The sequence below is a fragment of the Saccostrea echinata genome, unplaced genomic scaffold (genome assembly GCF_033153115.1).
Source record: "Saccostrea echinata isolate AGI-Se365-2 ecotype Australia unplaced genomic scaffold, CSIRO_AGI_Sech_v1 ptg000081l, whole genome shotgun sequence".
Taxonomy (NCBI): Eukaryota; Metazoa; Mollusca; class Bivalvia; order Ostreida; family Ostreidae; genus Saccostrea; species Saccostrea echinata.
Genome location: NW_026889830.1, coordinates 487,800 through 504,623, shown reverse-complemented (window position 1 = coordinate 504,623; position 16,824 = coordinate 487,800). Strand labels below are relative to the sequence as shown.

At 31.0% G+C, this 16,824-nt stretch overlaps 1 protein-coding gene and 1 long non-coding RNA gene across 2 annotated transcripts; both read right to left on the bottom strand.

Moving 5' to 3' along the window:
• Positions 1-256: 256 nt before the first annotated feature.
• On the bottom strand, positions 257-1,228 carry LOC133176808 (uncharacterized). Its single transcript, XR_009719552.1, has 3 exons — positions 1,158-1,228; positions 793-829; positions 257-342 (listed from the first exon to the last, which is right to left on the bottom strand). It is a non-coding gene; the product is annotated as an uncharacterized LOC133176808 (long non-coding RNA).
• A 1,185-nt stretch (positions 1,229-2,413) lies between these two features.
• LOC133176755 (transient receptor potential cation channel subfamily M member-like 2) lies at positions 2,414-6,593 on the bottom strand. The gene is made up of 8 exons (XM_061311825.1): positions 6,571-6,593; positions 6,427-6,475; positions 5,940-6,068; positions 5,180-5,425; positions 4,414-4,591; positions 3,529-3,688; positions 2,517-2,815; positions 2,414-2,427 (listed from the first exon to the last, which is right to left on the bottom strand). The coding sequence occupies exons 1-8, from the start codon at positions 6,591-6,593 to the stop codon at positions 2,414-2,416; spliced, it is 1,098 nt and encodes a 365-aa protein (XP_061167809.1).
• Between the last annotated feature and the right edge of the window lie 10,231 nt (positions 6,594-16,824).

The window sequence follows — 16,824 nt, the reverse complement described above, 5'->3', positions numbered from 1 at the left end:
TTTGTAGTAGAGATATTGCACTACTTTTCAATAAATACATACGATACACACTAGTTTATGAATGAGACCATGTCAGAGAAATTTCACGTACTCTAACTATTCATCATTGAATATGATATTTACCACTTTCTAAATCAGATTGTATCATTTAATATTATATTTACCACTATCTGAACATGATATTTACCACTTTCACCACTATCAGATTGTATCATTTAATATGATATTTACCACTTTCTGAATCAGATACATTCAAGGATCTTCTTGATTTGATTGAGGATTGTCTGCGATATCTCAGGAACGATGAATTTGGACTTAATTCAGATTTTGATCTTCTGTAAGCTACATTACAAAAAAAAGATATAAATACATATCTCAACCATATAAGTTACATGTAAGTGAACGCATATTCCACTATACCCGCTTTTTAGAAATAGCATGAAAAGGACAATCTTTAATTGCCTGTTTCAAACAATGCACAAGCTACTTGAAGTCATGCAGCGGCATGTCAAAACGTCGTCTTTTCAAACTTAATTAACAATATTTAATATTATAAGCACAATTTTATTTTTTTTAAACATAGATAGTTTGATATTTCTAGTAGGCCTTGAAGGAAATAATATATTTTCGTGCTTCTTTTTAAATTAACTTAAATGTATTACTATAAAGATATATAAAATGTAGTAAAACTTTTAATACAAAATATAATTTTTCTGAAACTTTACAAAAACACATACATTGTTCGTATGTAAGTTTAAATTACTCGAAAAAAAAGATTTTTTTTTAACTTACAATCTGGTTTCAACTTTGTCAGAAGGTTTGACTCCATCTGTCAGAAAATAAGTATATTATGCTTGTATTTCATATATCTTTCACCAAAAATAATAAGAAAAACCTAATTGGTTTGAATTTCATTGATGCCAAAAACAAGCTAACTAAGAAATTTACTGCACAAAAATAATCCTCTGATACTTCATTTTGTTTAGTATGCTACTTTTATCATATACATAACCGGATTTCAGAGACCTTTTTCAAATTTAGAAAAAAATGCTTCTAGATAATAATTTAGTGCACATTTGAAATTAACGTGTCTTTTTACATGTAACATGATGACGTTTAGTACATCCGATAAAAAATAAGTAGTAGCAATACAATACCTTTTGAAAGTTTTCTATCATACTCTTCTGAATTTTTCTCCGATGTCTCATTAAGTTTTTACTCATTTCCTGCGAACGTATACGAAGAATTATGACACAAATTCAGTCACAACTACCAAGCCTTGAAATAAATGCTTAGATTCTGATCAGATACGCGCTTAAATAAACTCTCATGTTTTAAATATTGAATTTAATCTTGATAGTAAATATAAAATTTTAAACATGACAACTTGTCATCATGTAAATTTTGTTTTTACAATAACCAAATTAATTCGAAATTTACAACACGACATACCTTGAGCTTATTTTCTTCATTGATATCCATTTCACTGAAAGCAATAATATTTATGAAAAAAAATGAAACAAAAAATCATTAATAAAAAGTAACAGTTTTTTTTTCTGACTAATGTTCAATCAAGTACACCCTTACCCCTTTGTGATTAAAGCAGCCTTGCCCTCAGCTTCCCTCGTTTTCCTCAGTTTTAAATCGTAGTTACTATCATATATGAAGACTGTTAACAAACACACAACAGAATGAAAAAAAAGAAAGAAAAAAAAAACAAAACAAAAAAATAAAAACAAAACAAAACAAAAACAAACGAACAAACAAATAAACAACGGAAAAAAAACCCATAAAATAAAAACAGAATAAAATAACAAGAGGCCCATGGTCACAACACTCACCTGAGTAGGCACTGCTGTACTTCACCAGATTGTCCCCCTCGTAATACTTATCCTAGCCCCTTCCAAACCCCAGCGAGCATGGTTTGAACTATTAAGAATCTACACTACCACAGGAAGCTTCCACAAAAGTTCATCCTTCTGGCCCACTGCTTCTTGAGAAGATTTCTTCATTACATTTCAATGTAAAACTTTGATTCCCTATTGTGGCTTTTCCCCACCACCGTGGTCTTGATTTGTACAATATAGAATCTACCCAACCTCGGGAAGCTTCCATATAAATTTTACCTTTTCTAGCGAAGTGGTTCTTAAGGAGAATTTTTTTAATGACCCCAACCTATTTTTGTCTTTTCTTAATTATCTCCGTTATAAGGGGGTTCCGCCCTTTAACAATTTAACCCCCTACCCCTTCTCCCAAGATTGCTTTGTATTATTTTTGTTTAAAATTATCTCTGTGGATTTTCATCAGAAGTTGAGAATGTGAAAAGTTTACAGACGGAGGGACAGACAGACGGACAGACGGAAAGACGGACAGACGGCGGAGAACTTGTGATCAGAGAAGCTCACTTTAGCTTTCAGCTCATGTAAGCTAAATCAAAACAAAACAAAAAAAACCTAACAAATAAATAAAAAAAATCGATCTTCGCCCTTGTAAGAAAGCAATGTTATCATACTGACCTCTTACAAACATAGGAATTTTGTTAAACTTTTTTATATCATCTTCATGTGTATATGGTGCGTGGTGGAGAATAGTACTGTCATCTTTGGCATGAACCGAAGCATCACAGCATTTGACAGTCCTACATCGAGGTAAGGACCTCACTAACCACACAAAGGCATGGATGACAAAGAATGGGATCGCGATTAGTTGCATGTGTACAGGAAAAATACTTTTCAAACTGAACTCTTCCAAAAAATCCGTTTGAAGTTGAGACCAATAGAATTTTGACTTCTCGTGTACTTCAGCAAACGTATTACTAAAAGAAAAAATATGATTTTTATCAGTATACATTTCAGATTGTAACCCTGTTTTAAGCATAAGCTATTTCTAGACAAATTTAATCAAAAACTGAGGTATTTTCAATAATTATTTGAACACATATAGCCTCTTGAATAAATACTTCTTTAAAACATAATTTCAACCTCTCTCCGTATGTAAATGATAAAGATAACGAACGATAATCGATCTAAAAAAGTCCATAAACAATTCAGATATGTGAAGAGGGTATAAAACATGGACCCCTGGGAATTCCAGAGGTGGGATCAGGTGCCTGGGAGGAGTAAGCATCCCCTCTTGACTGGTCACACCCGCCAAATATACTGATCAGGTAGACTGAGCTATCTATACCCTTGAGCATTATGAAATACTGATTGTGTATTCTAAAAGCATTTGACAAGGATTTTGGTATATGGTCTTTCATCTCTTCTGAAACAGTTTCTATAAGGAATTATTTTTGATCGATCTTGTTTTCACCACCTTATATTTTTTCTTATTAAAAAAATTGTACTTGTAACTAGTATTTTTATGAAAAATTTTGCATGGCCAATAAAATCAAACTGGTTCAACAAGTCCAAGAAAAGATCCAATCAGGAAAAGGATAAAATGGACTGATAAAACAGACAAATGCTATAAAATTTCAAAAAGGTAAACTTGAAACGTTGACAGAAATAAGCTTTTATTATGACATACCTGTACATGGCGATCAGCAAATTTAAAAGCAGTATGACTGCAATGAGCACGTAAACAGCTTTTAGATAAGGAGCCAAAAACCTCCCAAGTGATGAAGGACATCTTTCTTTTGACCCTTCTCTATACTCAGTTTGGTTAAATGTGCACTCAGGTTCCGTCACTAGAAATATGCAAAAATATGTTTAGTTGGTCTAATATATTTTTTTTATTTCTTTGACATCAAACTAATGGATAATAAAACATAATTTTCAACATATCACATCTTGTATGAACACAGGGCACAAATTGCAGCCTTTTAGACTGATATTGTACAAAGAATGCAACAGGACGTTTTATGCAGAATGATTTGTTTTATTATGTTTATTACATACTTCGTTATAACGGCATATATCTACCTGAGAAAAAATGCAAATAAATAGTAATACATCTTATTACATCAAAGAACGGTAACTGTTACGAAAAATTAATGAACGAAGAAAAGGTATACTAAACTTATCACAAGATTTTTGTATGGTTTGTAATGTACAAGGGATGTGATATAAACCCGTATGAATCCTGCAGATCCAAATGGACCCTGCAGAATTTTTATCAGTCATGAAAGCTGCTGTGGCTATTGTGACGTCTGATATATATTGCATATGCGAAAAACAAAAACAAAAACAAAACAAAAATGGAAAACAATTAATAACTAAGTATGAACAGTGTAATAATACATAATATGTGTATCACATACCTAAAGCATACTTTGCCAAACAAATCCATGAAGATTGGGAAAAACGAACATTTAAATTTAATATATATCAAAGATATCAAAATCATTTCAATTTTTTTTTTTAAATATGATAAAATAGATTAACATGTTGATTTGATTTAATTTTTTCTTACATCTATCTCCTTCCAAATTCAGCTCCCCAAATAACATCCAGTATCCGTTTCTCGTAATTTTCTCCAGTTGTTCAAAAGTAAATTCGGAGTTTTCAGAATATAGAATGGCATAGTATGAGATGTTATAGCACATGGAGATAACAAACATGATTGCCATAAAAGCAATTGTGTCATTAAACTGGAAATAGAAAAAGTAAATGTGACACTGCAGTGCTTTCAATACAAAATGCCTATGGGTAAAAACAACACAACAATAAACGCTATTAAAAAGTATAATTTTTAAGTATTTTTTTCTGAATATGCGAATAATTCAAAGGAAAGGTCTTCTCTATTATTTTAATTATAACATGACGAATGATGAAAACTGTACTCTATAAAAAAAATGCAGTATTTCTTATTTTAACTCCTTTTTAAAATAACAATGATCAAGAAGAGAAAAAGTTATCTGCAGTTATTTGAAAAAGCAGTTTGAAATAAAATAAATTTAAAAATAATTTGAAATAATCATGAAATAGCACTATTTATCGTATTTGGTTTTCACAGATATTTAAAATTTTCAATTCATTTGGCTTCAGTTAAACTTCAGTAGCATTAATCCGACATATTTATCGATGATGTATATATGGTACATTGTTCATTTTCAAATTAATAAGAAATCGATTATTTTATTTCATTCATATTTACCATTCTTTGGATGTTACTCATATGAAATTATTTTATATTGAAAATCCACAACACCTTATCTTTTTTTTTCGTATTCACTTACCATTTTTTGGATGATAACCAACTTTGGACCCAGCAACTCGGACATGGAAAACATATGAAGTATCCTTATACTGAACATGATGAAGGCTGCAACTAGCAGAACTTTTGATGCAGTAAAGTAGTCATTCGTATCTTCAAGTTTCATCAGCATGCCGCATATGTACGTAATCATAGACAACCAGTCAAGAATGTTCCAAGGGTCCGTAATATACTGCTTTTTCCTTTGCCTTTTTACAGCGACAAACACCTTTAAAGTCATAATGTAAATTTCAAAATCATTATAACTCAAGTTTCAGAACATTGATACATTATACGATTTTTTTTCTTTGTCTTATTACATCGACAAAACCTTGAAAACTTTATTGAAATTACATAATCAACCCGTTTTATCTTCCCCTTGTTACAACGACGAATAGATTAAAAGATATAATTTATATGTCAAAATCAATAAAACAAGTTACAGAATACTTATATATTATACCTATGTACATGTGAACCACATGTTATCGAAAATAGTAAAAAGAGATGAATAATATTTGTGATTCTAATGTTGATTAAAAAATTGCAAAAGTACATTTCGCATAAAAAGTCAAGTACTGTGTCTATAATATGCTGAAAGGCTCTATATGACATTTTAAACTGCGATTTGTTTTTCGAAACAGTAGATTTAAAATGAAATAATTCAATAAATAATTAAGTAGTTGAGGTAAAAAAAAAAACTGTTCGTAATAATACATAAGGAATGCGCTTGGAAAAAGTACCTGTTTTGTTTCTTCAATAAAAAAGCTAGTCATCCAGGCAATAAGAAATACATCTGTGTTAGATATTCCTTTTGCAAAATCAAACAGAAGCATATAAGCATATGCAGTCAGGAGAGCAAAGAGACTCAGCTAAAAAATAAAAAAAGTTGAAGATAACAAACAGCGACCAATCTCATAAAAAACTACAAACAATACAATCTGTAAACAGTGTATATAAACACGGACCCCCGGCAATTCCAGAGAATGGATCAGGTACCTAGGAGAAGTAAGCATCCCCTGTTGACTGGAATGTATGGATCAAGTAGAAAGAGCCTTCCGTAGCCAAATTTAGTACAAAAACAAAGACTAAACTATTTCTGTGAAACAAGTTAGCCAAGAAGGATTATACATTGTGCATTTACTTTTTGGAACTTTTACATTCATCCTTTTTAAAGGAAAACATTCTAAAAAATAATTATTAAGACTTATTTTTTTAAAATATACTTACCACGTTCAGAAAAACCTTCATAAATGGAATTTTATATTGTCTGTACAACCTTAAAATGAAATGCAATACCATTGGATCATGCAAATTTAGTCAAATTATTGAAATAAACATTATTGAAATGCTGTTGTTACATGTATACCTTACCATTGAAGAGGCCCACGTTCCATAGTTACCATCAGAATTGGTAAAAAAATGAAATGAAAAATTGTCAACAGCACAAAGCCAAATACCTGCAAAACAAATAAAAATAAGCAATAGGAAGACAACTTTTAAAGTTTGCATTCTTGATTAACAATAAATTAGATACAAAACTTTCTTCAAAGCGAATATTTATTATATACTCTTTTAATGTACCATTCATTTGATTGTCAGTGATTAAGGAAGCTCCAATGGTGAGAGTCTAATTGAAATAAAATAGCAGTAATTTCATAATCACAACTTCTAGGCGATTCGGAAATGAGTAAAATAAAAGAAAGGAACCTAATCAAGCTATTATATTTCTTGAAAATAATCATTTAACTGAAAATGAGTATGCCACTTCAATTCATTCTTTAACCCTTTAACTACCAGAGATTTTGCATTTTTTCTGCAAAACAGCTTAAAAATTTTAAATTGAAATTTTAACATTTTCTAGTCATTTTTGCATAAAGCAACCTATACATTCTCTGAAAGATAAAATCTTAAGGTTTTTAATTATGCAGAGTAAAATGACGTCGTGGTTGCCATGGCAACGCATGAGACCCATAATTGCCAAAATATGTGTTTTTCAAATTTTTCATCCCAAAAATGCAAACAAATTTACATATAATGTTTCCATAAAAGAGGATTTAGTGATACTACTAAAACAAAGCATGCAGTCAATTAGTTTTTAGTTATACTGGTCAATTTTATTTCATAGGAAGAGTTTATACAATCACACAATGTCCTTAATCCTTAAGACTTTGGCTTTACAGCTGTCTGATTGTCGTAATTATAAGCAATTTTCAAATCGCTTTCCCTCCTACAGTTTTTGCCTGACTTCAATTAAATTTGGTACACATGTTGAGTATACATTGATACACAATTCTTTATTTTAGTATTTTTATTTCAATGAAGAGTGTTGCCATGGTTACAAAAAATAGTAATTTTAGAATGGGATTTCTTAATAAAACACGGGTATACTATATTCAGCAATTTCCAAATCGCTTTCCCTCCTACAGTTTTTGTCTGACTTCAATAAAATTTGGTACACATGTAAAGTACACTAAGATACACAATTTTTTATTTTAGTATTTTTATTTCAATGAAGAGTGTTGCCATGGTTACAAAAAAAAAATTGAGAAGGGGACTTTCTAACAAAACATGGATACATGTATATATATTCAACGTCATGGTACACATTAAAATTACAAACATCAACGTTACAAAAATTGACATCTATAAAACGTTGGTCGAAGTGAGAGGAGGAGGGATTTTGCTGAACATTGTCTCTTATTCGTTTGTTAAATGTTGATTTGATGTTCTTGGAATCATGCCAGAAAATATTTCGCCTTAAATACACGTTTTTTTTCTTTTTTTGGAAAACCCATGTGTTTAAGAAGAAACAATGCCCAGTCGTTTTTTACATCAAATGGGCCCCCATTTACTACAGTGTAAGTAGAGTTTTATCACTGAATAAAATTACTTGCCTAGTTCCAGCGACCTGCATCTGAGAAATCACAACACCCTGATATGTACTCGAACATACAATATCACTAGTTCATCATTAAGTTTTAAAAGATGACCATGGGGAGAGTATGGCAAAGAACTACGCACACTAACTCTCGATTCCAGCCTACATTTTACGCGCCTTAATTCAATAAAAATGACAATTTTGTCATTATTTTTTTATTGCAAACAAGAGTTCACTAGTTATTGACTTATATTACAAATGTATCGTCATATTGTAATTTTTGAATATACCGAGTGGAGGTAAATACCACAAATTACAATATGACAACTTGTCATATTGTAATTTTTAGCTAATCTAAGCCGAAGGCTCAAGTGAGCTTTTACCGTTCAAGGTAGCTCAGTCGGTAGAGCGCTCGCTCCATGATCGGGAGGTCTTGAGTTCGAATCTTGGCCACGACTGACCTAAGTCGATAAAAAAAAAATGGGTAGCAACTGTTCCTTCGCCGGGCTCTCGGCACTTTGAAGTGAAAGTTGCGGGTCCTTCAGATGATACCTTAAAAACCGAGGCCCTGTGTCACGGTAGGCGTTGGCACGATAAAGATCCCTCACTGCTCAATGGCCCTGAGTGCCTAGTAAATGTCAAAATTTGAAGCCCTTCACCGGTATATGGCGACGTCTCTATATGAGTGAAAAATTCTCAAATGGGACGTAAAACAACATACATACAATCAATCAATTAATCATCAAGTGAGCTTTTCTGATCAAAGAGTGTCCGGCGTCCGTCTGTCGTCTGTAATCCGTAAACTTGTCACATTTTAGACCTCTTCTCAAGAACCATCGGGCCAAGTTCAACCAAACTTGCTAAAAAGCATCCTTGAGTAAAGAGAATTTAAGTTTGTTCACAGGAAGTGTCACGTCGTCTTTCAAAGGGAAATGATTAAGAATTTATGAAAATCTGGTGGCATCTTTTAAAAATCTTCTTCTCAAGAACCACTGGACAAGAAAAAATGAAACTTACGTGAAAGCTTCATTACATACCGTAGATTCAAGTTTTTTTTATATCATGACCCCCGGGGGTAGGACAGGGCCGCAAGAGGGGGTGGAAATTTTACATAGAAATATATAGGTGTAATGGTTAAGGGACATATTCGAGTAAAACGCACCGAAGACCTCTAATAATGGTATGACCTAACAACCTTTGGAATGGACTAGCCAAACCAAAGGGTATATAAGGCAACGCTTTGAGAAAGTCAGGCATTCAGAAGCTAGCAGAAGAAGTTGGATGCTGAATCAGCAAAGAAGTTTAGGTATTCCATCCCTAATACCAACAGATTCAATGAAATTGAATACACAACAGATGTGTTTTGTACTCACTATATTCTGACGTAATTACTATTTATTACTATTAGCATCTAAGGGTGGGATGTGTCCTAATTTATGACCCTGAATTTTGGTAAGGGTTATCTCCCTCTGTTTATAATCAATGAATAAAATCAATTATAAAAAAATTATCTGGTTAAAAAAATCGTTTTCAATTGTCATTCTATTTCTAATGTTTTAATGCATCTTTCCACCACAGTATTTATTAATATTCATATTATTTGAACATTTACTTTTAAAAGGAATCGCTTGTCCCCATAGACTTCAATATAATTTTTGTTAATTAATTACTTCTTAGTAAATAACATTTTTGAAACTATCTTATGATAAATCCTTTTCTACTGTGAAATGCTTTTACATTGGAAATATCTTTAAAATCTTCTTCTCAAGAACAACTTAGCAATTATTAGTCATATTTATACAGAAGCAACCTTAGGTATTGTGGAATCAAGTTTGTTCAAATCATGGGTGCACAACAGGGGGTCAGTTAGGTTTTGCATAAGAAAAGAAAATATAGGAATCATCTTGAAAAATCTTTTGCTCAAGAACAGCAAAGCTATGATTAGTCATATTATTATAAAATAAAAACATCCTCAGGATGTGTTGATTCAAATTTGTTCAAATTTATGGTGGGGCCACAATGAGAAATCAGAGTTTTACATAGGAAAACATAGGATTGATTGATAGTATGTTGTTTTACGTCCCGTTCAAGAATTTTTCACTCATATAGAGACTTCACCATATACCGGTGAAGGCCTTCAAATTTAGACCTTAACTCGGCTGAGTGCCGAGGGCCATTGAGCAGTGAGGGATCTTCATCGTGCCTACGCCTGTCGTGACACAGGGCCTCGGTTATTAAGATATCATCTGAAAGACCCGCAACTTTCACTTCAAAGTGCTGAGCACTTCGCGAAGGAACAGTTGCTACCTATTTTTTATCGACTTAGGTCAGTCGCAGCCGGGACTCGAACCTCTTACCTTCCAATCACGGAGCGAAAGCTCTACAGTATAAGCTACCGTGACGGTGGAAAACATAGGAAAAAAATCTTTAAAATTCTCCTGTTTAAAGAAGCAAAGCCATGATTAGTAATATTGATATGGAAGCATCCTGAGGTAATTTGAATTAAAGTTTGCCCCCCCCCCTTTCCCCGTTCAATACCGAACTGATTTCTGCTTCTTCCTCGCCAATAAGCTCAGGTGAGCGACATGGCCCATGGGCCTCTTGTTGTTTACTACCACCCGGTAAATTCAAAAATTACAATATTACATAATTAATAACAGTGTAAAATTGTTAATTGGTCTTCATTGCAATTCTTTTTATAAGGGGGCTAAAAGATGTATATCCATTGAAATCAGGCTTTAGAACATCACCAGATTTTAAAATAGTACTCAGATTTTAAAATACTCATGGACATGGATAAATGATCCTTCATTTTTTCCATATGTTTAACTCATGTTAATTTATCTTTAAACATCATGAAACAACAAGAGCTTTGGTATACATTTGTTAAATAACTCATAATTGCTGTAAAAGGGAAAAAGGGGGTGTTTTAAAAATATTTTCCGTTGATTTCTATAGTGAAAAAACACAGGTTTTACCAAAATTATAGAGCTTAGGCATAGTTTCCGAATACTTCTGATTGTACTTTCATTAACATTTCTCCACAGCTTTTGAAAAATAGTAAAATGGTGGTTTTTATATCCAATAGCGCATTTTACTATTTTTGCGAGCTGTTCTGGCAAATATTTTACGTATTTGTCCCGTTCTATTTTTGTTGTAGCAGTAGATTCAACTTTTCAACTTCCTCAATACACATACTTGTAATCCCGGCTAATCTGTAAAGGATTAGGCAGTGAGGGAGAATTTGTTTGTTTATCCCAAGTTTTCCATTTTATCCAGTTTGATATAGATTTGTTCTTAGCTCTGTGATGACTGAAAAAATGAATTTAACACGAACGAAGAAACCCCAGTTTCCTGTGTGTTTATTCAGAAGTTATTTCTGTAAATATAGCAATCTGATTAAAATCAGCTGTTTGTTTGTCTACGTTTACGACGTACTACGTAGTACTTTTGATATATTTTTCATTGTGACAGTTTTTTTTTATTATCTTTTTATCATAGAAAAAAAAAGACTAACTGCGTTATCTATCCTGTCGCTTTCATAAAAATGCACTTTTCCTTTCAAAGTACACCAAGTACTAGAAATTTATTTTTACATTTTTTTCACTCTTAATAATAAATCTGAAGATTAGGAAAATGGTAAAGGTAAATATTTAATTATTTGATTGATTATTCCTACTACATGTAGGACTGACACAAAATTCAACAGGGATTTCTGATACAATGGGTGCACGCAATCGGGGCGTTGGGCCAAAGACTATTACTATACATGTATATAATATGTGTCTCCTAAAGCTATGGAAAAATCCTTTTATTACATGTTTATGGCTCAAAACGTGTCGTACATTAACTCTTCTTTACAAATAATTCATTTTTTAAAAAAAATAAATATTTTCCAAATATCAAAAGAACCAGTTTGTTTTACACTGAGCTCATGAACGATTTCATTGTGCATGTGAAAGGTCAAATGACGTCATAGTGCATTTTGTGTGTTTTACTCGTAAAAGTTCCAATATTCAACGACAAATATCTCTGTAACGGATGCAAGTACCTTATAATGTCCGGAATAAAAAATGTAGGGAAAAGTCCTAGCTTTCAGGTTATGGCATTCATTTTTTATTTTATTGTGTTTGTTATTAAGAAAATTCTAACAGAAGATAGCACAAAATCAGTCATTTATGCGTATTTTTATCAACTTCCTGCAATGATATGCAATATTCAATTCAAGTTTATGATAATTTCTCAACATCGCACAGAAAAACTTTGAGTAGAAAAATTGTTTAGTTTCTTCTGTAGTTTTAGAAAATATCAATTGTTTTGATGTAACCCGAATATTCGTGCACTTTTGTTATTATTATGCTGACTTTTATAAAAACGACAATATTTTTTTTTCCATTTCCAATGTTTCATCATATCTAATAAACATGTTAGTAATCCAAGATTATGACGTCACGTTGTGGTGCAATTAGGCCATAATTTTAAAAGTGTTTCATGCAGTTAGGTATGATGAACAGATAGCTTCAAAATAATTTAAGTTGGGTAAAAGAAAAAAAAAATGAAACAATTTTCGACAAAATTACTTTGTTTATTTTTATTTTATGTGACAAATGTATGAAACTACGTCTATATATATTGAAATATTGTGTTTCAGATAACGAAGTATCTGGCGTAATCGGTAGTGCGTCAGACTGACGATCTTGAGGTCGTGAGTTCGATACCCAGCGTGAGTGTTGTCGAATTTTCTTTAGAAAAGAAGCTGTGCACTATTTTGGCATAGTATGCTTACGCTATATAAATCCTTAGAACAATATGCGAAAATAGTTGGGTATTACGTGTAATTATATGGAGACAAATTGACAGAAAGCATATTATAATTTAGAATACCGTAAATCTGGAAATTTTTACGTCGATTTATTTTTGCGAAACTGGATCAAAAAGCTGCTGATTAATTTTTACGTTTTAAAGTTTTGCGAATTATCTTCGGCGCTAAAATTAAAAAGAGCTTAAAATTTTCATAACAGTTTATAAGTTACGCATGTACATACAATAAATTACGAATGTACATACAATATTAAACAATGTCAACGTTCAATTATCAGATAAAAATATTAGAAAAGAAAAATCATCGAAACTGTTTAAAGATTTCATAACATTTTATGAAATCACGCATGTACATGTAATATATAAAAACGATGTCAACTTTAACTAACCTTCAGATATCGGGTTCACCAGGTTCAAAACAGACACCAGCTGTCAGCTGTTTATATTTTTTGCTGTAGATTTATTTTTAAGAATAATATTTTTGCGAATGCAATGCACGCACAAATTTGCTAAAAATTTATCTACAGTAAAAATTTCCAGATTTACGGTATGGGAATTTTTAACTTTATGTTAAAAATGTATAGCCATTGACCGGATACATTTTAAATGTTAATTGTACAGCAGCTATAATAAGCATTTACTTTAGCTGCTCAAATGAATATCAAACTTAGCTGTTGTTTGTTCTTTTCCACGGCACACTCTCCTACTTTTTTTTAAACGAAACGTGGTGTTTGATAATCAGAGAAATATGTTTTGATCATAAATTAACCTTTAAATTTTACAAATGTTTAAATCCAAGTTCTTCAAAGACGTGTGTTTATAAAGATTTGAAATTATAAATACTAACTTTTAGCTTGGTTATCTTCTCTCCCCCGTACCACATTTGGTTAAGAATGTTTTTCACAACTTCATTGTCAAGAAAAATTCGGTTTTCCGTTTGAATGCCACCAGTAAGATAACCATGATTAAGAAGAAGTCTGCCAGAATGTTGAATATTTGCTCCTACTTCTATTTTCTCCTTTTTATCGACTTCATTCTTTTTATTTTCCTCTGTTTGTGCTTGTTGATCTTTTTGTTTATCAGCTTCATGAACACAGCTGATGATACGAATTGCTTGGTGTGTGAATTTTCTATTAATAAAAAATAATAAACATTGATAAACATAAGAAGATAATTAAAAAATATAGGCAGTGCATAAGTGCGAGTCTATTAAACAAGAAACCATCTTAGTGTCTATATAATTCTTTGGTATATAAACTGTTTTCCTTACTAGTATTATATCAATAAGTGGTTGATATGAGATTTATTGACATGTAATGGTTATACATGTAGTTAGATTAATTTATATTCAAAATAACAAACTGACTAAAATAAGAATTTACTTTCTATTTAAATTGGTATGAAAATAACATCTCGATGTTCCTGAATTTAATATTAATTTTCATATAACGTTGACTTTGAATGAAGTTTAGATAATTGGTATCTAGTTTTTGCAGTATACTCTTCTGGAGATGATGTTACAAGAAGTTTTTAGCTTTATTCTTCTGTTATCGTTTTTTTAATGTATATGTCAAAAGCTTTTTCTGAAATTCTCTACACCTACTTTATCATTAGCTGAAATTTTTCTTTATCTGCTTCACTTGTTCTCCAGTCATCAACGGCTTCTTGTAGAATGACACAGCCAACAAGAATAAAGTGAATACGCACCTGTTAATTAAAGCATCAAGAATAAATTGAATACACACCTGTAAATTACAGAAACAACAAGAATAAAGGGAATTCGCACCTGTTAATTACAAAGGCAATAAGAATAAGCAAATACGCACTTAGTAGTTATACAGCTGAAGAGAATAAAATGAGCACCTTTTCATTACAGTCAAATTATGCTGTCGTTTTTTTTAAAGATTATATAGAAAATCGTTTTGCTAGGATTTTTAGTCATAATTAAGTTATTTAATTTCCAATCCATGCAATGAATAAATAAATATAATAATAATAAATTAATTAATTAAATGATTAAAAGTGATTAAATTAAAAAAAAAATAAAAAAACAAACTTACGCATCCTGTTTCAATGAATTGCTTAGCACCTGTGTAAAATTTTTCTTTCAACAAAGCTAGAAAGATCAATCCAAACAAGCCAGAGATTGAGATCTGTAGCTTATCACCTAGAACAAAATTGATATTCTATAATTATAAATCAGTTATAGGAAAGAAAAACAGAAATAATACATAATTAAACACTTATTCATGTAATTTAGGTATGAATTCATAAGCTATCCAAGATATACTGTATTACTTGAATTTGGGCAGTTTAAGCTGTATAAACCATATGATTTAATTTGCTATCATTTATATTGTATAAAACTATTTTTCCCCCAAGAATGCTTTCAAAGTATACAAATTTTAATTGTACACGTAACTTCTAAAAACAAATTATACGTTTTTTGACGCAAAACATTGCGACGTATGTAAATTAGTTTTTGCGATATTAACAAAATACTGTATCCAATTAAATTGCAAGTTGAATTAAATAACGGATAAAAACCTACCATTCCAAACAGGTGGCAGGTATACATTTTTTGTTGACTCCTTTAAATCCACCCAAAGACCATTTTCGAACTCATGTGCCATGTCCTTTGAAATACATTAACAGGAGAAAAAAAATAGCAAATTGTTCTTTCAAAAAACATGCATAATTTTCTTTAGGTCGGGAGATTATTCCCAAAAGATGCAATAAATAATGACTTTGTTCGAGTATTTCGAACTTTTTCCAGAACCTTGCATACCTTTTCAAATATATATTCAATGGAACGATGGCTGAAAAAGTCCTTTATGTTGTCTTTTGGAATTTTCCATTTTCCTGTTTTTAGAAGGTACATACAAAGAGGATTGGCATATTTTTCCTAAATTATAAAATGATTTTTTTAATAATTGGGTTTTCCATATTTAATACTCTTTTTATTTATTTTAAACATTTGTTAATCAGCAAAGTTTGATCTTATATGAGAAAACAAAGACGTTTGATCTCTTCATTTTATCATTATCTTCAGATAAGAAAATAAAATAAATGTAATTTACTTTGGCAAAAATGTATGTCAATTGAAACAAAATAAAAAGAAATAGGAAATAAAGGCAAAAAATACCAAAATGAGCTATTAAAATACCCATCAATAGTACTTTTTCCCAAGTATTTAAGAACGAAAGCCCCAAAGAATTTCGTTTCCAAAGAGAGGGATCTATATCTTTAAAAATGTGTGTTTCAATCCTCAAGATAACATTCATAAAATAATGATTAAATAGAGCCTAAATAATTTTATTAAAAGACAGAAAGTCAAAAGCTTTTTAAAGGAATTTTCCTAGGAACTGTTTTTACCTTGAACATCGTTGGAGTTCTTTCTGTCATGCACACTGTAAGAAATACATGGTTCAAAAAAGCCACAAGACATGCAAATCTATATCATAATTTGTTTAATTGATTAATTTATTGTTTTTACTATAGAACCACCCCCACACTCACATAAAAATAAAAGAAAAAGAATGGCAGTATGTGTTTGTTTTTCCTAAACATTCAATAAAACATGAATACTGTATTATGTACTAACTAAGGCATAGACCCCATACAAACATTTGAATGAAACATTTTCTTTTAAGGATCCTCTTTACAATACACATTAAAGAAATTTAATTTCATTATATTTTCATCAACTAAGAGTTGTCTGGTCTTTGATATATAAACAAATGTACGGAGTATTTCTCAATTTGTAATATATCCAAGCATACTTTACATTTTTATATGCCAATAGACTCATTATTTACACCTTTACATCATATAATTTTCTCTATATTCAAAGAAATCGTTCATCAGTGTATAGAGGGGCTCTTTACTTGAATTATATTATAAACCTGTGATTTTTCTTCTATAAG